The sequence below is a fragment of the Plectropomus leopardus genome, chromosome 2, assembly GCF_026936395.1.
Source record: "Plectropomus leopardus strain MGB_pleo_1.0 chromosome 2, ASM2693639v1, whole genome shotgun sequence".
NCBI lineage: Eukaryota > Metazoa > Chordata > Actinopteri > Perciformes > Serranidae > Plectropomus > Plectropomus leopardus.
This window is the reverse complement of record NC_142177.1, coordinates 38,360,075-38,383,080: the sequence shown is the minus strand read 5'-3', so window position 1 is coordinate 38,383,080 and position 23,006 is coordinate 38,360,075. Positions and strand designations below refer to the sequence as shown.

General features: G+C 39.3%; 1 protein-coding gene across 1 annotated transcript in view; it reads right to left on the bottom strand.

Annotated features, from left to right (window-relative positions):
- Positions 1 to 13,775, bottom strand: part of rspo4 (R-spondin 4) — a 48,229-nt gene extending 34,454 nt beyond the window's left edge. The window contains 1 exon segment of the mRNA XM_042498450.2: positions 13,227 to 13,775. Coding sequence (XP_042354384.2) covers positions 13,227 to 13,311 — 85 coding nt within the window. The 5' untranslated portion in view covers positions 13,312 to 13,775.
- Positions 13,776 to 23,006: the final 9,231 nt, after the last annotated feature.

Genomic DNA, 23,006 nt, shown 5'->3' with positions numbered 1-23,006 from the left:
TTGGGCTTACGTCTAAGCCAAAGTAAGTCTGATTATATTATAACAGCGAGCGGCGATGTCTGCTCCCAGATACACACACCACTCAACGGACAGAGCAGGAATGCTTCCAATCCGACAGGGATAAGGGGGGATACGGAAAGACGGGCAAGGTGGGATGGAAAGACGAGGTAAAGGAATGAAGTAAAGAGGGATGGAAAGATGGGCTGAGGAGGTGAAGGGCAGGCGGTGAGTGTGCGTGAGTCTGAACAATCGCAGAGTCTGATCCTCACAAAATACCTGTGGCCGCCTGCCAGCATCTTTGTAGAGTGTGTCTCTAGGTGTGTGTGTGTGTGCGTACAAGAGCAACTGAAAATGTTTTAATACTTAATAAATTAATACACTAATCAAGTCACAGATAGAGGTCATTGGAGGTCAAAGTTCATATAACGTTACAGACTCTGTGGAGTGGAAAAGCCTTCTTTAAACCTTGTGAGTAAAGTTTCTATGTCACATGGCCAAATTTTTTTGTTTCTTGCCGTAGTTAAAGACTTGCTATATTGCTCATGTAGATGCGACTTAGCTCTAAGATATAATCTGATACGGTGCATCAAATGGTAACATTTATCTTTGGCAATCTCTTGGCAATGAAAAACTTAAGCAGAAAAGGCCCGTGAAATTTATAAATACAGTTTTCGGAAAATTTTTCCCTCTATATTTTTAAGAATAATTTTCTTAATCTACTGATTTCTTGCAATATGCCAGACATTTCTTGACAGGTTGCGCAAAGTTTTGAAAGAAATAAAAACAATTAAGGAGTTCAAAGGTTGAAATACTTGAAAGGCGCCTGAATGCAGCACAGGAGATGTGATGTCGATCGAGGTTTCAAAGGGTTAAAGAATTCATCAAGAATCCTGAAGATTAGATACGCTCAGACCCTGTAACAGCAGCAGGTTTGCCGAGCACCGCTGTGCCTTCAGTTTAGCAGCTCTCTGGCACAGACGCGTCTCCTCGGCAGCTCCGGTGGTGTAAATGTCATTCATCACATGAAAAAACGAGCGTGTGAGTTCTGTTGAACTGACATAAACTTTCAACAAAGACTACGGCTTCTTTCAAGAGCTGCCATTTTGCAGACGATTGATCGCACAGAGAGAAATCCATCACAGACGAGGCAGAAATAGAACCATCAGAGGCCTCCATAGACCAGAATGCAATGCAGCCACAAAACATTATTCACTGAGAACTCCACAGTCTTGTTTTATCAAACTCAACATTTTCACTGCCCCTCTCCTCAAATGCACTTTTTTTGGCAGGAGTGCAATACATTTACTCTTGTGACTGTAACAGTTTCAGTGTGCTTTTTTTCAGAGTATTTAATCCTTTGAAACCTGGAGTGACATCACTTTTCTTGTGCTGCTTTCAGATGCCTTTCACAAGTATTTAACCCTTTGAACCCTGAGCAAAGGCAAACTAGAAAGGCAACTAGCACTGTGGTAAGAAACGTTCCGCAACCTGTAAGTAATCAGTAGATTTAGAAAATTACTTTAAAAAAGTTGAGGAAAAAGAAAAAAAGCTAGGGGAAAACTGTGTTTATAATTATCATGATTATGTATTTAAAATCATGTTACAGAATTACTGTATTTTTAAGCACTTTTACAACATATTTTGGTGTTCTTTAAAAAAAAAATCAAACCTTATCTACAGGTAATTGTTTTTTTTTTTTTTTGGCTTTTTGCCTTTATTAGAGATAGGACAGCTCATGCATCAAAGAGGGAGAGAGAGAGAGAGGGGATGACATGCAGTAAAGGGCCACAGGTCGGAGTCGAGCCTCTGTACATGGGCTGCCCGCTCTGCCAGGTGAGCTATCAATTTTTGGGATGATTTTCTTGTAGTTTTTACCATTTTCTTGTCAATTTTTGGGTCATTTCTTCTTTGCTTGCTCATTGTGTTCATTCTATGTTTTTGACAGAAATCAGGTCGGTTTGTTCAGGTTTAAAATGGTTAAAAATCTGTAATTTATCCTTTTCTCACATGAAAAGTGCAATTATATAGAGTGCTATAATACTTTAATACTTTATTGCAATAGTTCCTTCAGTCTCTTCCAGGCTATTTGTTTACATTCCACTTCAGTCCATTTTTATATTTGAACGTGACCAATTCAAGGAGATTTCCTCATTATGGAGTATGGTTATGGTTATACCGTCTATTATACCTCAACATAGTTTAAAAAATGTTGGATCTGTGGAAGACTTCATAGTTGCAGTTTTTATTGCACCACCTGGCCAGCGAGCCTACTGACGCAAATCAAACGCACCTGTACACAGGTGCATGCTGGGTGTGGCTAACATGCTAATCGTTTGATGCTGAAATGTTAACGGTGGATGCTCCAGGTGGCATATGAGTTAACTGAGGAACTTTTTCCTTCAGGGAGGTGTGTGAAGACTTCATGCTGTTTATGAAGAGGAGCGAGGGACAAAGACGCTGCATGGACTGGGACGCCGACTGGTTATTTCATGCTGCGGGAGTGAACGAATCTGTGGAGGACATCACGGTGCTCAAGACTCGCAGAACAGCCTGTCGTCCACAACGGTGAGTACAACAAACTCATTAAAGCTCCTCTCCAGTGTGTTTTGGGTTTTTTGTGATATTTTTTACGTGTTTTTATAGTTTTTTGATATCCTGACACTTTAGTAAACAGTGTTCGCCAAATGTTTTTGACAAATAGCTTAATTTTGCTCAGAAAGTTAAAAAGTTGAGACGTGTGCTATGACTGATAATGAGAACATCACAAACAATATGTTGCCTAGCAACGTTGTGCGCGTGTGCGCGCCCCGGTGGTGTATCTGTCTTAATCACCGGTGACTGTGTGTGTTGCTGCATTTGTCATATTTTAATATCCTTTTGTCGCTTAACAGTACTTTTTGCAGCCGCCATGGTGGCCATACCTTTTTTCTATATATTATCTGGATTTTTTAAAAAATTTCCTTTGAGTTTTGTGTCTTTTTTGTTTAAATCTAGTGAGGCAACACAGAGGCAGGCTGTTTTATATTTGTAGCCTAGTCGATGATCAGTTTTATGAACAGTGCCATCAACAGAAAAAGGATTCATTGTTGTTTTGGTTTGGACATAAGAGAAAAAAAATAATAGTAGTACTCAGAGTCTATCTATCTATCTATCTATCTATCTATCTATCTGTCTATCTATCTATCTATCTATCTATCTATCTATCTATCTATCTATCTATCTATCTATCTATCTATCTATCTATCTATCTATCTATCTATCTATCTATCTATCTATCTTATTGAATTAACTTTAGAGTGATCAGTAGCAGGCTAAAAAGGCAGGACTTAATTTCAGGTAAACGTTGCAGGTTTTCCCACTGAGGGCAGAGTATTCAGGTGTTAAGGAGTCTAACGAGGAACAGGTAATCGAAGGATAAAATCCCAGACAGACAGTTTGTCCATCAGCAGTTTGAGTCCTGAAGATGCTGCTATCATCAGCATCAGCTGAATACACGACATAAGGTCAGACCATGAATGTGACCCAAAGTGGGTAACTTTCATGTAATTTTGGGGCTGCTTACACGGCAACCCTTCTTGCGTAAAGGTTTAACTTTTGAAACCGGGTTCCAGAGTGTAATCTTATGAAAACGCCACCCCTTCTACCGCTGAGTAATCTGGCAATGCGCGCATCCTGTGAGAACGGTGACGGCACAGCCACACTTCACGCATGCGTATTATGCTTCAGACAGATAGTCATGCACGAGTAGGGGGACAACAATAACAACAAAGGCAGACTACTGAGCTGTTTGCGCTGCTGACCGCACTGAGTTTATTAACGCTGTTGGTTCTCGTGTGTCCGTTCACCATCGTCGTCTTGTTTGTTTATTCTCACGGCCCTGTAGAAGAGCACCTTTATACGCAGGTGCGTGGTGTCGTCTTTGCTGAGTTACACCACCAACTACTGGCCTGGCGTGCACACTACAACATTTGTATTGTTTTTTTCAGTTCCGTGTACACGAGGATTGTTTTCTCAATGATTTTTTTCTAAGGAAAGACTTTTTTCCTTTTTTGTCTGGCTGTTCTTGTCTAAACTTGGCCTTAAAGATGTCACTACTCACTTAACTCACTTTTCACACCAGAGACAGAGTTAAGTGACAAACATAACAACCACTTACTGGACCACCACAACTGTAAACCACTTTAAGTGTCATTTTGCCAGTCATGTGTAAGTCACAGGGGAGGTTAAGCTGCAATTCACCTGTCAGTGCTCGTTCTGACAGGAATCTGCTTTACAGGGATACTACTCTGATTTTCAACCAGCTTTATATCAAAAACAATGTAGATAACATGTGTAGATGAACTGTGGTAAACTTTTCTTAATCTAATTCGTGCCTAGATATACCTTCTTCCTCCCTGGTAAAACTAAATGACATATTTTATGTAATTTGGCGGCGTTTCGCTGGTTCTTAGGCCTGTTGCTGGAACTACAAGCTATACTTACACATTTTTCATATTGCCCGTCAAAACTGCCGCTACCTCAAGAGTGGACTCAAGAGTATTCAGCAGATCAACAGAAACCTGTCCCTTTCTCTGTCTCTCTGCAAAAGCTGCACCTCTCGCTACATTTGGACGAGCCTTTGAACCTGGACAGGCACTGTTGGCCAGGTATGAAATATTCGATTTAGAAATGTAAACTATGAAGGAGCGGAGCCGTGTTTTCGGACACACCTTCAGAAACTCCTCAGAAATGTTATTGACAGCAAAAACATGGAAAGGTCAACATAATATTAGTCTACTGCACTGCTGGGATGACAGGTGATATCTCGGGGATAATGCAGTGCAAATAGAAACAAAAAAACCAAGGAGAGAGTCCAGGAGACATTATTGTTTCACGTTTACTCAGTGGCCCATTTAGTCAGACTTCCTTGGCCTCCTAGCCCAGTTTCTAATATATCACTTCTGTCATTGTTTTGTGGTGGTTTAGGTAGCACTTAACAATGATCTTTGACCTTGCACATGTAAAGGAGATGTTTTCAAGTAATCTCAGTTTAGCAGAGTTCAGCAGATTTATTAATAGTCGAAAATAGAGATGAGAAGATGAAGACTGAGTGAAGAAACTGTCCAGTGCAGAGAGAGACTCCCCAGAATAACCCAGGGACCCATTTCACAGCTTTGGGACCTCACTTTGAGGTCTCGACTCATCGTCTGAAAAACAGTTCTCTTCACATATGCTATCGATCTGCAGGCTTAAGGGACTTTTAGAGGCGCGGCAGGTTTAGGTAGCGTAAAACGGCAACCTTTGACCTGGCATGGGATTGCACTGGGTTTTTAACAAGCACCAGGTGTAACAAGCTCCGCTGGGGTTTCAGGGAAACATGCTAGTGTTTAAAAGGGGCATTCCACCCTAAAACTGAATTCATGTAATGCGCTGAAGGTAAGAAAGATGGTTTTAAGTTGAGGCAATAAAGTCTGATGATACATACTAAAGTAGTTTGATGCAAAGGCAAGACAACCGGAAAAGAAAGCCAAATGTATGTTGCAAGATTTCTTTTTCCTAAGACAAGGAAATGTCAGTATTCTTAAGGAGAAATGTTGCAAACCAATCAAAACAACTATTCAAATCATATTTCAGCTTCTACGAAGCATTTTATGTTTTACTCTTATAATAGAAAATCTATATCTTGAGCTTTAGAGAAGTTACATGCAGACCTTTTTTAAAATACAAATCTCGCACATGCCAATAATAAACTTGGCTTTTTAAATGGGCCTTGTTATGATCATACGATTTTAAAGATATTCATTTCATAGATTAAAATGATGGTGTGTAAAATTTTAAATGCGTACTCTTGAATTTTTCTCAAGATCGAACTCCTAACTAAGAAAAGCAACACATTCTCACTCCCAACTCTTCAAAATACAGATGCTTGGTCATCAACTACGAAGCTCTCAGTACCCATTTAGCATCAATTTGGGACACTCAGGGACGGTGTGTCATTTTCCACTCATTACATTCAGAGTGTCTTTTCAAAATACATGTCCGTTTTCACAGGAAATGTATAGTGTCCGCTCCTACATATATACAAGCTCTTTAAAATAAACTAAAACCAATGAAGTGCTACTTAATTTTTAGATTTAATGTGAACTACGTTACACAAGACATGAACAGCTGTCTCCTAGATGAAACTCCTGTGTCTGTTTGACCAGCCCTTTCTCTTTCTAAAATTGTCAAACACAGCTGCATCTGCAGTGCTTTCAGTGTAAGATCCTCACGCATCTGGACTGCGTCAGCTAAGGATGCAGTGAGACAGAACCGTGTGTGGTGTTATATGCCAGCAGATGGCCTGATGGCCTGATGGCCTGATGGCCTGATGGCGCCTGCTTTGGTAGAATGCCATGTGGCTGATAGATGACAGGTGAGAATGCGGCTGGACTGAACGTGTTGCGTCCGCTAGATACACTACTGAATAACGCAGGTTTAAACACTGCCGGTAACATTATAATACAAAGAGCACGAGGGTGCCTGTAGAGTGGGGGGCGGTGGATGGATTCAGCAAAACCCAAACATTATCTTCCCATGCGCCTCTTTTGCCTAATCCTAACCATTCGCACCAGCATGTGTTTTGGTCGACGTCCCAGCATTTGTTGCCATGTGCCTGTGTTGTCTAAACATAACCACATGCATTGTTATCCCACCATGTGCTTGTGTTGACATCAAGGTCGCCTGGAATGTAAATAGCAGAAGGATACCTAAAACGTAATATGTAGATGTAGAAGTTCACTGCAAAGCGGCAATATGTGACGACTTGGCATGAGAATGTGTTGGTCAGTCCTTTGCTACAAGGCACCATTGTGCATCTGTTTTTAGACACAGAGGACAGCTGACCCAAAACTCTGGTATTTGACAAGATGTGAGTTAGAACATCTGATTTAAAAATATATTCTTCACATGCACAGACTTAAAATTCATATATTATGCATAACAAACAATTAGCATTTTCTAACACTATCAGATTTACTTATTTTGAACAGTAGAGCAGCATGACACTACATCATACTTTTATATATCAGCCAGTCAATTTGGCTAAACTCCATGTTGTTAACAAAAAGATCACAAATATATAGGCGAGTTTAGGTGGGTTAATCCTCAATCACCTCACTAGTAGAAAAAGCAAGAATTATGTTTTAGGGTGTGATTTCCCAGTAACACACAGCAGCCGTCACTTCTGTAGACGCTGCCAAAATACCCACAATGCATGCAAAGAAAAACCTGCCAGGTGGGGTGATGTGTTAAAATAACACAAGATGTACAGTTCCTAATGACATGTGGATGTCCACACAATTGATAGCAGTTGGGTTAAAGATGTGGTGTTTTTAAAACATTTTTCACCATATGATAGAGGTTAGAGGAGCTTATGTTACATCTTTATATTCACACCGTGCTGTTAAAATAATGGTTTCCTCCAAGGTGACAAGTGCAGTAAGCTGCTTTCATTCTTGTGCCTCTACTGAATTACAGCTTGGCTGTTCTGAGGTTTTGTCTCAGACATCATACAGTCCATATTTGATCTTATATATAGTATAACTACAAGATGCTGTACCCTTGGTTCATTTCCTCATAGGGACCCCCTTCTCCTCTCTCTTCTCTCTGTCTGCTTATGTCCTCTCTACACAGTGACCTGTCCACTGACACGTCTTTCTCCTCTGTGTATGTCGTCAAATCGCTCTTTTGTTGCGCCTCTTTGTGTTTGATATTAATGCTGAAAGCACCCTTTAGCGTCCTTATGGGACACATCAGGCTCTAAGCTTATTCCAGTATAATTTCCCTTTTCCACCAAGATTAGCATGTGCACGCAGGTTTTTTACACACGGGTAAATGCGCTAAAATTGGGAAAAGACTTTTTCCCATTGCCAGTAGAGCTCAGCTATGAACATGGCCCTGTTCTTTATAATTATTTGTGGTGCATATCTGAATTTTGACTCTAAACCAAGCTGTTTTTTAAATAATTGCTGAAACCTAAATTTTTTGGTTACAGCGTAACCTTGAGGTCATTGAATGTCAGTTTTTGTACCTGACCAGTGGGTGGGATTTGCAACCAGCTCACCAATTTTGGTAAGTTTTTGTCTTGTGGGTTTTTGCTACACAAACACTTTAAGTGCAGAGAAATAAAGAAGAAGCAATATAAAATAACAAACGGGGGCTCCAGTAGTGAGCGTTGCTGCTCGGACCCCTAAAAACCCATTGACTTCCAGATGTGCTGAGAACTCATTTGTGGGGTTTTAGGACTCCTTCCTGCACCACTCCTTATTATAACACCGTAACAAAATTTACTCCTGCCAGGACACGCATGAGAAAGAAATGGTAACATCAGTGCGTCATTTCACATTGAAACTGTAATTAAGGAAATGACTAGCCCAGTAAATTCCAAAAAAAAGGTTTCACAGACCCCCTGGCAGATTTGGTCCCCCTGAATGTTGACTCCGTGGCTACAGCCTTGAATTGTATTACACAGTAAATTTGCAAAGAGAGGAGCAAACAGGACAGGGCCTGGTTGAAAATGAAAGTAGTTACTGATGTTTTGACATCAGTCCATCAGAGCGGTTGCACAAACATACACAAACACACTTCACACACATTGACTTGATTCCTCAGTTAGACAACAGGTCCTTTGGTTGTTTGTGGGTAAAAAAATGCAGATTGGAAAAACACTGAGTGATTAACTAATGATGTGCATGATGTGCAAACGTCCAAAACTTAATTTACACTGGTGGAGGAAGTATTCAGGTCCTTTTTTTAAGTATAAGTACTAATACTACACTGTAAAATTACTGTAAAAAGTAAAAGTCCTGCTTTAAAAATGTTACTTAAGTAAAATTAAGTAAATTATTAAGTATATTCCTTTATATATTAAAATGTAAAATATAAAAGAATTAAATGCACAACAAGTTATTATTATTATTATTATTATTATTGTTATTATTATTATTTACAACAATAATAATAATAATACATTAAAGCAGAAGTCCCGAAATTATTTAAAAAACTTAAATTTTTAACATAATAGTTTCCAAATAATTTTCTGTCCATCAACTCATTGATTAATCAACTAATCATTTTAACTGTACTCGTGTAAACTGTTCGGTAGATTAACAGCAATTATTTTATAAAGTTTTTATGCTTTTGCCCACCCCCCAAACTCTTTATTTGTAAAGTAACTAGTAACAAAAACTTTCAGATAAATGCAGTTCTGTAAAAAGTACATTTCCCTCTGAGATGCAGTGGAGTGAAAACGGCATAAAAAGAAAATACTCAGGTGAAATACAAGTACCTCAGATTTGTACTTCAGTACAGTGCTTGAGTAAATGTACTTGTTACATTCCAACATGGCGTATTGATTATTATGTTGAATAATGAGAGGAAATCTTGGTTACAGAGTGATTTATGTTTACATCTGTGAGGTAAACTTTGGATCAGACCGCAGCAGACTGAGAGCGCTGGAATCTGGAAACAGAACCAGGGAAGCATTTTATCTCAAATGTTGATCAGTCTCTCTCCCTTCAAATTCTCCAATAAAAAACAGTCACAGGTGCTCATAATTACCTACAATATCCTTACAGAAACACCGATGGTGCTAATAGACAAAATAATGGCTTCAACCTCTTGACTCCTACAGTTCAATTTTCCCTCTGAAACATTTTATTTTGTCAGTCGATTGTTTTAACAGGTAAAGGAACCAAGTCCAGATGTGACGGAGGGTGAAATGGTGGGAGAGTTGTGGGGGGGGCAGGAGTGGAAGGTAAATGAAGGAGAGGAAAAAGGAGTGCGTGGGGGAGGGAAGGATAAAATCACAACATAAATCCCTCCAGTGTGAAGTGATGAATTCTGACAGCGGTTCAACCTGTCATTCCCACAACCAGCATTTGACCCTTTAAACCTAAAATTGGTATCTAAGTTAAAGCTGTTTTGATTTATTAGCATCAAATGCCTTCATGAAGGCACAATAGTCATTTTGTATAATTTTAAGCTGCATTTTTATCATGTTTTAATATGACCTTATCATGCAAAAGGTGTATGTTTTATAGATTTATTACATTTGTCCAGTTCTACATTGCATGCAGACTTGGCTCAGTAGTTTTTGTACAATGACATATTGCACATTAAACATTTTATTCTAGGATTTCCATAAAGTTATGTACTTTTGAACCAGCAGTCATTTTGTTCTGCTGTAATTCTAACTTTTAAACGAATGTTGGCTCTTTTTATGAAGGGTTATAAAATAATTATGTAGTCGGAGTGAGAATCACCAGAGGCCCCACAATATGATAAATATCATGATATAACTTATAATGATATAACTGAGATTTTTAACATTTTGCATTATAGTGAGTATTTCAATGACATACAGTGTGTGTGTGTGTGTGTGTGTTAAATTGCAAATTATGTCCCCAAGGAAAACTTTGTCAACATTTGTTTTATCAATTAAGGTATTTTTCTCGAATTTGAGGACATTTCTAGGATTTTAGGGCAATTCTAGGATTTCAGGACTTTTCTGCGATTATAGGATGTTTCTCCGATGACTTTTCTCGGATTTTAGGACATTTCTCGGGTCCAGGGGCCGTAGATTCAGTGTCACTGATTTGCATCATAAAAGAACAACTCTTGGCATCCCTGTATTGATACAATATTACCATGCAAATTATCACAATACTATGCTGTGTCGATACCCCCGCCACCCCTAATATAAAAAGTTTGTATTCTGGTAATTGCAGTCTGACTTTGTAAAACCTTTTTTATTTGTAGCAGTATAATCTTGCTGTCACAAGCTGTTATCTTGAATGAGAGTCAGTGGTACCTGCTGGCTCCACGCAGCCCCTCTGATCATTATCTAACGCCTCACCTCTGGCCGGCTTACTGGGGCAGCGTGGAAACGTCGGAAGCCAAAATGACGGTGTAATTGAGACCGGATCCCCCTCTATTAGTCCCAAATTCCTGAGGAAATGCCGGACACCGGCGAGCGTGAGGCTCACCACATACCTGTGTGGCTGTGGTGGTCGGGGCTGTTTTCAATGAGCAGGGGGATTTCATAAGGACTCATTAGTTCACAAATCTGGTTCTGCGGTGAACTTCTAACACTGTGGAGCGTCTGCTGGTGCAGAGCTTAACAAGGAGCGACAATTCAGCCCGTGATAACTGCGAGAAAGAAATAAGTGGGAGGCAAAATGATATTAAGATTAATGGATGATCTAGATTCAGCTTGTCTTGTAGAGCGATACAAAAGCGTTTGATTTCTGGATTTGGCGCACTGGATGGAAAAGTTATTTTGATATGACAAGTATTGCGTGTTGAATATCTATAGCTGTGGTGACTGTTGTCTAAAGCTGTCTTGTTGAAGGGCCATTGAGCAATACACCAAACCTCTTAATTTATTGTCATTTATCCTGAATTAGATAAAAATAAATTAACATTGATGTTTGTTTTTGTAATTGTAGATTTATAATAGTGAAAAACATCCTGTGCTGAGAAACCTGTTTTTGCTCTTTTATCATCACATTTTAAGTGAAATTAACAGTCAAATAATTACCTTCAGCTTTTTTCAAACACCTGCTGTATCCACTTGATGATTATACAGTCGATAATAATACAATTTGTAATTTTGCTGTAAAATTAATTATGTAATTAACAGCTTTTTAAAATGGTTTAGTGTCTCTTCAAAGTTAAAATTATAGTTACTAAAGTCAGTGGTTCCCAACTAATCCAGCCGCGGGTTCCACATTTCTCCTGATTCATTAATTCTAGGTCCACACCTAAGATCTATGATCTATTCACTTTAATTTCACAAAATGTAAACAACACATGGGCTTAGAACACAATGAAATAAAACATAATGCAATAATGAAGCACAACACTGCAACCAAAAAAGTGCATAGAATTGCTTCAAGAGCAGTGACGCAGCAAAGGTGCAGCATGTTATTGGGCCAAGTACTACCAAGAAGAGGGCAATAAAATTGTTGCTGTACAGAAAAACAACAACAAAAAATGGTTGGTGTTACAAATGAGGTTAACAAACACTGTAAAATCTGACAAGTTGATCTTACTTAAAAAAGTCCAAGAAACCAATCGCCTTAAAAAGAAGTCAAGTCAAGTCAATTTTATTTAGAGCCCATTATCACAAAACATGGTTTGCCTCAGAGGGCTTTACAGTGTACGACATCCCTCTGCCCTTAGACCCTCACATCACCCAAGGAAAAACTCCCGAAAAAAGAACCCCTGTAAAGACGTAAGTAACCGTAACTATTCTTTTGTTATGTTCACTTTACATCTGTGTTTACTTGATTTTATTTTATTTTTTGTATTTACTTCATTTTGTGAAGTCAACTGAAAAATAAGAAATGAAAAAATAAACTAAGTGATAGCAACTTAATCAAACCAAGTTAGTCTGATTTAACTAAACAACGGTTTTAAATAGGAATACTAGAAATATTTAGACTATGTCTTTATCTTTTAAGATTTCAACATTACATTTTATCATAAATATCAATACTCAATCAAGCTTCAGCCAACTTCAAAAATTAATACAACAGTCCATCAAACTTGCATATTATGCACATGCCTGCAACTCCTCCACATGCAAAATCCTTTTCATCATGACATAAATACATGAAACTGTTCAGTGAAGTCTGACTAACTTGGTTTCCATAAAAACCTAAGTTGCTGTCACTTATAAAGAGCAAGTTAAATTCACTCGTCCTTTTTAAAGTTAAGTGAAAACGGCTAAAATTTAAGTAAACTTAACAATAAGATATGATGTTGCTATAAAACTAATAGTTACAATCATATAACACTAAGTCAATCGGTTTCATACATATTTTTAAGTAAAATCAGCTTGTGAGTTTACAGTGTAGGTCTTTACTTCCAAATAAAGTGAATTTTTAAAAAACTTGACACATTTACTTAGGGTCCATTCAGAATGGATCCCCAACCCACTTCTGAACCACTACCCACCAGTTGGGAACCACTGATTTAAGTCATTTGTAAATTTCTCACATTGTCAAGGAATTATAGCATTTTAGTCGCAGGATTTCTGCATGTTTACATTTTATTTCTAACGTACAGAATCCAGTTCCATCATGTTAAACATCAGCTCAGTTACCATTAAGAATCGGTGGACAGTTTACAACACAGAAAATGTCATTTTAAAGGCACATCCCCCGAATCCCGTTCAAGGTTGTTTTCCCCGGTGTACTCACCACTTTGCTTCTGCATGACGCCAGACCCCATTTTGATCACCTCACATAGCAAGGACATCACAATGGCAAAGAGTCGCAAATGCATCTGGGCTGCTGGCAAGCGCCCGCTTCAGCGCCAGGCTGCGGACATCTGCAGGGACTCCCGGGGTGGCAGGTTCAAGATTTAGTTCCACAGCGAAGGACAGCAAAAAGATGAGAAGGGAAAAGGGCAAAGACAGAGGGGGTTTAAAAGATGACGGGGCAGATGGAGATGAAGTGGAGAAGATAATCTTGCAGGCCCAAAGCAGCGATGAGAAAGATGATTGTAAAGGTGAGGGAAGAGAAGAGAGACAGGAGAGAAAATCCTCTTCTTCTTTGTCCTGTTTCACGCAGAAGATTTAGGGCTGAGATGAGGAGGCAGGCGGCCATAAACAACAAAAGAGGAGCACAGGAGAGAGACCGGAGGTGAGGAGAGCGCAGAGTCTCGGCTGCTTCCCCAGACTGGCAGCTTGGAGGGAAAACTCACCATTTAACTACCACTGTCAAATTTGCGATAAACGAGCTCCACTTATCCCGTAGCCATCTTTAACCCTTTATAGGGTTCTCAGGGCCTAAGTGGTTCCATATTTGCAGCTTGATCTTTAGCCCCCTCCTCCTGGCTCTATCTATTGTTGTTCAGTCTCTTCTTTTTATTATCCTTGTTTATTTTCTTTGCCTGCACTGGGCAAATGGGTTTTCTGTGGCAATCCTATTAAATGTGGGCAGTCAGTAAACTTAATTTGACCACCCCAAGAGGAAGAAAAACAGCTGGTGAACAGCATAGCTGAGAGTTCAGAGTTTGATTATAGCTCACCATGCTTCTGTAATTGATTTGTTGTGCCTGTTTGGGAAAGGAGTCAGGTACGTCTGCAGTTTACAGGTCTGAGATGAAGAGCCTGTGTTAAAGACAGTTTTCCAGTTACAGATATAGTATACTCATGAGTCTATGGGCGGGTTTCCATTACAGATTTGCGCAGAACTTGAGCAAAATTTGTTGATAAAACACAATTGCACAATGACTGAGTTTCAATTGAGTAATGTTATGTGGCGACTCCTCTCACGATAACATTCCAAAATGCACGGTAATGGATGTTAAAAACATTATCAGGTTTATTTCTACTGCAGCCACCACACTAGCCGTCATTATTTCCATTTGAAGGTGAAGTAAGTGTGTTATGGAGCAATAATGGAAAGGCGAACCCCTTATATGTGGGAGCAGGCACCTATGAGAGATTTCTGGGAGCTGATTGTCCACGATTTCACAGAGAAATTGTGGATTCAAAACTTCCGGATAATCCACTCAACTTTTGAAGAGTAATGAGATGCAGTAACACCTCTTGAAGCTCCTGCTGCATCATGCCCGAGGGAGCCAGTTCCTGCTGACAAGCACATAGCCATAGCATCATGTGACCTATAAAAGCCAAAAAAGTATTTTCATTGCAGTTTTGCAAAATATGGCTTTTTTAAATACTGTAAAATACCATGTCATGGGAGTGTAAAAAATTTTGGCGATAAATGGGAGGGTTTTGTTGGCGGCGGCGGGGGTGCACAAAATTGATGTGTTTCCCTTAGGTGCAGTTTATATTCACAATTTCACTTTGCGCAATTGAGGGTTAACGGAAACCCGCCTTTAGTTGATCATAAACCTTCCTCTTAGGAGATATATGTGTACATAACATGTGAACCATTATCTCCACCTGTGGTGCTGTAAATATTTTGGTAGGTTTAACTCAAAACCACTGGTCAGCTTTTGTACTTTGCATAACAGAGAGCTGTGAGTGCATAAACTTAACTGTGAGAGAAGTTTAATCATACTTCAGTCGCTACAAGCAAATAAAAAAAGTTGTTAAAGAAAATTTTGCTACTCAGAAAATACCTTAATGAACAACATTTCCTTATTATGTTGCTAAAAATATAGAATCCAGACGGCATTATGTATCATTTGATATGTATTTGCTGTTCCAAATTAGTGGTTAAAAAACATAAAATTCTAGGATGCAGGGTTGGGTAAATTAAATCACTGATCAACAAACTTTTAGTTGTTTTCCCACATATACATTTAAAAATTGCATCTACCAACTGCAGAGTTTTCTTTCAACTAAGAGCACAATAAAAACAATCTAACTAGATCATCAAGTTGCATGAAACTGAAGATAAATCAGACTCTCTCTTTTATTTAATGTATATTTTAGTGTGTTAGCTCCATGTGGTCTCAGTGTTGTGGCTTTGACTTTGACTTAGTTGCATGTTATCCTCCCTTGTTTGTCCTTTCTCTTTATTCAGTACAACTTTAATGTTTAATGTCATGTCTCCATTTAGACTCATTTTCTTCTAAACTAAATCTGATTTACTGACTGACTCACTTCATTACCAGATCAAAGATGCAGTTTTATGTACTTGAGAAAAACTTTGTTTTTGTACACTCTAAAAAGTAAAATAGCTTTGAAGAACCTTTGGGAAGCGTCTTTTCCACAAATGTCTTCCTAATGTTTTTTGAGACCAGCAGATGCTTGCGAAAGCTTTTAATATTTTTCCAGGAAATCATTTAGAGATGTTTGTAATAGTCAGATGCGCTGTTGAACAAAGAGTCTCCCTTGATGAACTTTGAGCTTTAAAAGTGCAGCATGCCCGCATGCCTTGAGTGTTACACACACGCTGCTGTTGAACGACGACCTCATGTCTTTTAAACAGGAGTGCTTTTTTTTGTGTGTTTTTTTTTCCAGCAGTCAGGGTGGCCTAACAAACCCATAAAGGAGAGGTCACAGGTTTGATCCATCCAGCAGCTAATGGATTAATCTCTAAAGTGCCTTTGAGCAAGATATTAAATCCTGCTGCTGCTTGGAGGTTGATCAGGATAAGAAACCAGCTGAAAGCCCTAAAATTCAAGTGGTTAGCCAGTAGCAGTGAAACATAGAGCATAAATTACTATGAACTTTGTGTTGAAATGAAACACCCAAATTACAATTTCACACTTTTCTTTTTTATTTGTTACTATTATTTTTCTTCTGAATGCTAAAGATTTGTTTTGAGTTTACTGATAGTAGGACTGGCATGATATCAAATTTTATAAATACCCTGGTGTACCATAATATCATCAAAACCTAGTTTTAAGGTAACATTATGTAACTTTAATTCAAGCGTCATGTCACGCGTCCATAATATCACAAAAGTACTTTTCTTAACTCAAAACATGATCTTTTTCCGATGGACCATCTGCCTAAACCCATCCACATTGTTTCTCAGTGTTGAACAAATTTTACAACCAGTTTCCACATAGGAGGCTGCAGCCCTGGTTCCTTTGTCAAAAAACGAATTGGATTTTGGATAATTGCAGAAAATTAGCTCTGTGGCAAACATATGTTTATGATACTTACACATTTTGTTCAGCAAGATAATTTCTGTAAATGAACAACACTTTTATGATTATTGAAGCATAAATACAATAGCCAGAAAGAGCCACCAGTAGAGGCCGAAGACTGAGCTCTGGTGGTGCGTGCTGTGTACTGCATACAGTGATTTAAATAGAGGAGTGCCTGTATTCATGATGGTATTGAAAAACATATATTCTGGATTTTTAAATACCCTGGTGTACTGTAATACCATGATATTGCTAAAGCCCAGTGACAGATGGGGCCACTGACAAAGTTTGGGGCTGACACACCAAAACCAAAAGCCATGACAGATGAGGTGTGAAAAATAACAAACAAAACATTTATTGGTATTGGTTCTTCAAGTTGACATGGATGGTACCATTGGATGCTTTAGGTTGTCAAGTTAGATACCAGCGAAGGTCTTGGTATCTTGTGAAAAAAATAGAGTGCTGCAGCCTCTTGAAGATGGTAATGTTGGCCTCTAATTATTTTCACCAGGAGGGGGCCAGTGGGGGACCAGCAATTGTATTGGGGGGCCCACTGTGCCAAGCATACATCAGATTGTTTTTCTGGTTACTCGTGTGAGGACTTAAAACTGTAATATGGGTTCTCTTTGTTTTCATGTTGCATGCTTTAATTGTTTGTGTAGCTAAAAGTCAGGCCAAGATGCCTCTGGAATAAACAGACAGCTGAGATGTCAAAAACAAAAGCTGTCAGCCTGTAAATGTGGCTTTTGTCGTTAACTAGTTCCAACAGAGACGTCTCTATTGAGATACGAGGTTTTAATTTGTTTCCCTCCCCACCCATTTAGCAATACTGGAATCCCCTTAGTGACTGTCAGGCTTCCACATTAAGTCTGGTTGTAATTTTTATTTAGATATTTTGCAGCCACAGCCTTTTTACGGGTTTGGACAGAGTAAACTGTGGCCTGTGGTGAAATTAGAACAAGAGAGACGTTACATGTAAGTAAGGAGATCTCTTGTTGGTATGTGGAGCTCACTGTCTCCGTCTGCTTGGCACTGATGGGGAGTTTGTTCCTACTCTGAGAGTCGGCTATTCCGAACAGGTTGAAAGCAAGATTGAGCGATTTTTGTTCTATATATATACGCAAACACAACTGACAGTGTAGACGCAGTACATATGCTTTAAACAGACAGTGGTGGTTCAGTTCTGCAGGGTTCACTTAATCAGTGCTGAGAGAGAGCTCAGTGCTTATGATTCTGATATTGCATCAAAAATAAAAAGGTTCAGGGTGGCAGCTTGTTTCCTTCTGCACCTTCTGTTAAGGTGATAAAGCTGATATGGCAGGGTAGCGTACAGGCTTATCAGAGCTTTTACTCAAAACAGCTGCTGCCTCCGGAAATGAGACTGATAAGAGCATGATGAGTGAACTAAAGCAGAAAAGTTATGAGCACTAAAACCAAAACAATGATGTAAAAGATGTTAAAATCCCTGGATGGGGAAACGCAGCTGGAGATGGGTTATTCTCTTTGGATTCATCTCAAATCTTTTCACATACAGTCATCTGACCAATTGTTAAAATGAAAATATTATTCATAATTAGGGCAGCCCTTTAAAAGTCGGAGTTTTGAATCTTCTTCTTTAATACTACTGTTTGGTACAAGCAGCTGTGGACATGCAGGCAGTGGCACAGAGGCAGAAAAAAGACCACACTGTAACGTGAAGAAGTGGTGAACTTACAGCTCACAGCAAGTTATTATGACACATTTTCTGGCTTTTGTTTGTTATCTGTTGTCTGCAAAAATGTTGAGGCTCAATTCTGATCCTTCATTAGCGCTGTTAACTTGTTTACTACACTGAATGTCCCGCTGAGCCACTTTTAGACTTTAAAACTTGACATGTAAAAAAAAAACCAAATTGTCAAATATTATTGAACAGCAGAATCTGATTCGACTGACATAATTCTGAGTCAGGTACAGCCCTAATCATAATACCTTTCAAGAAGGCTTTAAATAATAGCAGGCTACAGCCTATTCTCATCCCCAGGCTGTCAGATAGCGATGCTTTGTGATGCCCCACTGCATGTGATATTGATACCATTGCAACTGGATGCAACCTGTTGTTTTATTACATGTTTTACATACCCAACAAATACAAAAAATTGCAAAATGTACCTAAGTAAGAGGTCATGTCCAATTGCGGCATAGAAATAAGTGCAGTTTTCCACTAACATCTGTAGTGTAAATAACATTACAGAGCCATAGACCCACAAGTTATTTTGGCTATGTTACCAAGTTATCTTTAATTGTAAGTTCGTTTTCCTTTTTGTCACTAAATATATCAAAATGAGGGGATTGTTAGCAGGTTGCTCATCCCTGTTATGTGCATGTTATTGGTAGGCACTGCTGTGCATCTCCTCATCATTTAAAAAAAGGGAATGTCATTCGATAATGGAAAAAATATGTTTTATAGAGGAGTGAACTCAAAAAACCATATAAACAACTCACTAAAACATGCAGAGTTCAGGGGATTAGAGTCCAAAAAACAATTAGGTGAAGGACCATAAAAGGGTCTGCACGCTCACCAAAAAGAAAAATAGCATTTTGGTTTGACTTACAGAAATGCTCTGTTGCACGCATTTCCTGAGTCTCAAGGCTAAGGAACACTACAAATCTGTAGTCTAAGGAAAAGTCCTCGAGGAAATGACAGAGTGGAGACTCTGTTGTTCCTAACAAGTGCAGAAAAACTTTACAACCCGTCTTTGTAACATTAATGCTTGTAACCAGCTGCCACTAAATACACAGACTTAAACATGCAGCAGTGCAAATTAACTATTTGAGGAGCATTTTTGAAATGCCTCATCGGTGTGTCAGCAGCTCAGTCTCTCGTGAGTCTGATATCAATGCATCATTTTGTTGAAAGCTGCAGGTTGACCACATCAGAGTGCACAGACTTCCCCGTCAAAGTGACTGAAGCAGGGCATTAAAATGCCCAGCTGCTGCTTCTTTATTGACTGACAGACGTTTATTCAGCCTACAGACAAAAACTTAACCAGCTGCTGACAGACTGACACTAAACACATTGTTAACACACACTAAACTTCACAGATACACAGAGTTGGCGCCTGATTTGATCATGGGGGTTAGAGGGTGAAGCACTTTGTTCTCTGTCGTGGTATTTCACCAGCAGTCAACCTTCAACCAGCACTGGCAGCAGGGGCCTGTAGTCACTCCGTCATTTATTTTGGAAAAAGGAATAAAAATGTGTGTTCTTGCTCCACATGTGCCAGTTCGCAATTAGTTGACCTTTTTCACAGCAGACATTTTGACTTTTGACTAGTAGGAAAAGCACAGGTGAAACTGATAACATGATGGCTCAGTTCCAGTAATTGTCCCTTTTTTGTGATCTGTTTTTTTATTAGTTGTATACCAGGAAGTCAAGCCCCATTGTAGTCCCACAGGTGACAAGATGGACAAAGGGGTGTGAGCACAACTCTGAGTGTGATATTGCTTTTATACAACAGTTGGACAAGCACCATTTACTAGTTAACAGTAATAAGCAACAAGAGGTTATGATTTGTTTGTTTACTTAATGATGTTTTGGCTCAACCAACACAAATAGTTCTGCAACTGCTGGAACTGAAGTGCTGCTAAGCAACACCTTGTCAACACAACAGCAACACAATATTGCCCTGCAGACTGCAAGTTATCTAGGTCTGTTATGTGCAGACCACCTACTTAGTATCATGAATATTTATCCGTGTGTTTCCATTAATTATGGTACCAGTAGAATAACAGTCCGTTAACAGCCACTCTGGCGGCCTGTGTGATTCAGTTAGTTTGATAAGACAGTACGTCGCTCCAGTGTACATCCACTCACTATCATAATCTCCATCACCTTGAATACCGTATCACACAGTTTGTGTGGGTGGTGTAAGATGAGTGTATCCCTGTCTCACTGTGCGTCCTTGTAGAATCTTTGACAGCTAATTTACTTCCAGGGAACGGCAGTATACCAAAAGCTGGTTGCCATAGCTGCAGACACAGGTAGAGCATCAGGCAGAATTTTGCTCAGGTATTTTTTAACGGATGCTTCCGGTCAGATGGGACTGCCTCGCTCTTCCTCTGATACAGTCTACAGTAATGTTAGATAACTGCTGACAGGTAATGTTGAGTCCAGAACATCAACAGCAGATGAAGGATACCTAGAGCGTAATATGTAGATGCAGAGGTCTACAAAGCAGCAGTATGTGATGACTTGACATGAGAATATGTTGGATTTTCTGTAAATCCACATTTGCAGTAAATTCAGTCATTCAGGGTACAGGTTTGTCCACACACAAAGACACAGTTGTCTGCATAAAAAAATGAATGGACCTCTTTAGCCTGTACAGTGAGCGTCCTCTGTGTGAAGGAACTGTCAGAAAAAAAAGAGGAAATCTACAAACCCCCTCAGTGTGATTGTAACCATTTCCCTCACAGCGGGCAGATGAATGAAACCAGCAACGGAAGGGGGATTCAAAGGCAAGGTCATGCAGAGTTTGTGTGCAGGCGTGTGTGTGTGTGTGTGTGTGTGTGTGTGTGTGTGTGTGTGTGTGTGTGTGTGTGTGTGTGCGTGCGTGCGTGCGTGTGGTGTGTGGTGTGTGGTGTGTGGTGTGTGTGTGTGTGTGTGTCTGTGAAACTAAATGATCCTCTGAGTGAGTAAGTTTCTGTGGCTTAAATCCTTGATCAGATAAAAAGCTGCTGTGGAGGTTTGGACTGTGTCCCCCATCGAGGTTTGTTTTGTTCTTTGATGCAGTTTGTGTGAAGAATATTAGAAATAGATGCAACCAAAAAATAAACCTTTAGCCATTGCATTGATGTTACATAGAAGAGAATAAATAATACAGAGAGTAGGCCTACTCTAGTGCTGGAGATCAGCAGGCAGTTTCCATTAACCCTCATATTGTGCAAATTGAAATTGCGAATATAAAATATGCCTAATGCAAACACGTCAATTTCCCCAAAACTCCCATTTATTGCAAAAAAAAGTTTTAACATGTATGAGGTGGTATTTTAAGTGATTCCAAAAAGTCGTATTTCACAAAACTGCAGTGGAAATCCTTTGCTTTTATAAGTCACATGATGCTATGGCTGTGTGCTTGTCAGTAGGAACTGGCTCCCTCATGATGCAGCAGGAGCTACAAGAGGTGTGATTGCATCACATAACTCTTCATAAGTTGAGTGGATCATCGGGAAGTTTTGAATCCACATTTTTCTCTGTGGAATCGAGTACTATCACCTCCCAGAAATCCATCATACGTGGCTGCTCTCATGTGTAAGGGGCTTGCCTTTCCATTATTGCTCGCATAAGATGCCTACATCGTCTTCGATTGGAAATGACAGCTAGTGCGGTGGCTGCAGTAGAACTAAACCTGCTGATGTTTTGAACATCCATCACCATGCTTCTTGGAATGTTATCGTGACAGGAGGAGTCGCACAACATCACTCAATAGAAACTCTTATAAGAAATTGTGGATTCACTTCAGGATGATCGGCTCAACTTTTAAAGAGTTATGCGATGCAGCAACACCTCCTGTAGCGCCTGCCACAGGGAGCCAGTTTCTACTCACCCTCTTTGTTGTACATCATGTGACCTATAAAAGCGAAAAAAAGTGTTTCCATTGCAGGTTGCAGGTTTTACGCATTTCCATTAGGCATTTTTCATATTTGCTGTTTCAGTTTGCACAATTTGCAGGTTAAGGGAAACCCACCTATTGTTAATTGTTCAGGAGGTTTTTACCTGGTGCCGAATTATCCGCAGATGTCTTTTCCATTTGAAAACATACAGTGGTAAAAAAAAAAAAACACTGAATAAAGCAGTTTCATGTAAAAAAAGAAAAAAAATGTGTTTTTTCAATGCTGTCAGCTAATTGTGGAGAGGCTGCTAACTAGGGTCAAAACTACAGTGGTTTGTCTGCTCTGGGTTGCCGTAGAGATATGGTGGTGCATTATTTTGAACTCTGTTGAGGAGGACCTGCTCCTTATGTAGATATAAATGGCTCATTTTCAGATGATGAAAACACAGTGGTTCTTATTTCCAGGTGATAATACACTAAAGAAGACAAATGTATTGTATTGTATTCCATTTCTATCAGTATTTCCCCCTAAAACTTACATACTGGGCCTTTAATAGCTGGAACATAAAAAACAGCCGTGTAGTTGAAAGAGCACCATGTAATGTTTAAGTTTGACACATCACAGATGAACTTGCTTAAATAAGTTACTTCAAAAACATTCTTCATGTCCACTTAATAGCCTCTGTGGTTTTCCAGAGTTTGATAAATTTGTAAGAAGACACTGGTGACACCAGCAGAAAATAAAGGCGTCTCCAATCTGCCTTCCCCACGGTTTAAGATATAAATCTCATAATTTGAGGTATGAATGAGAGG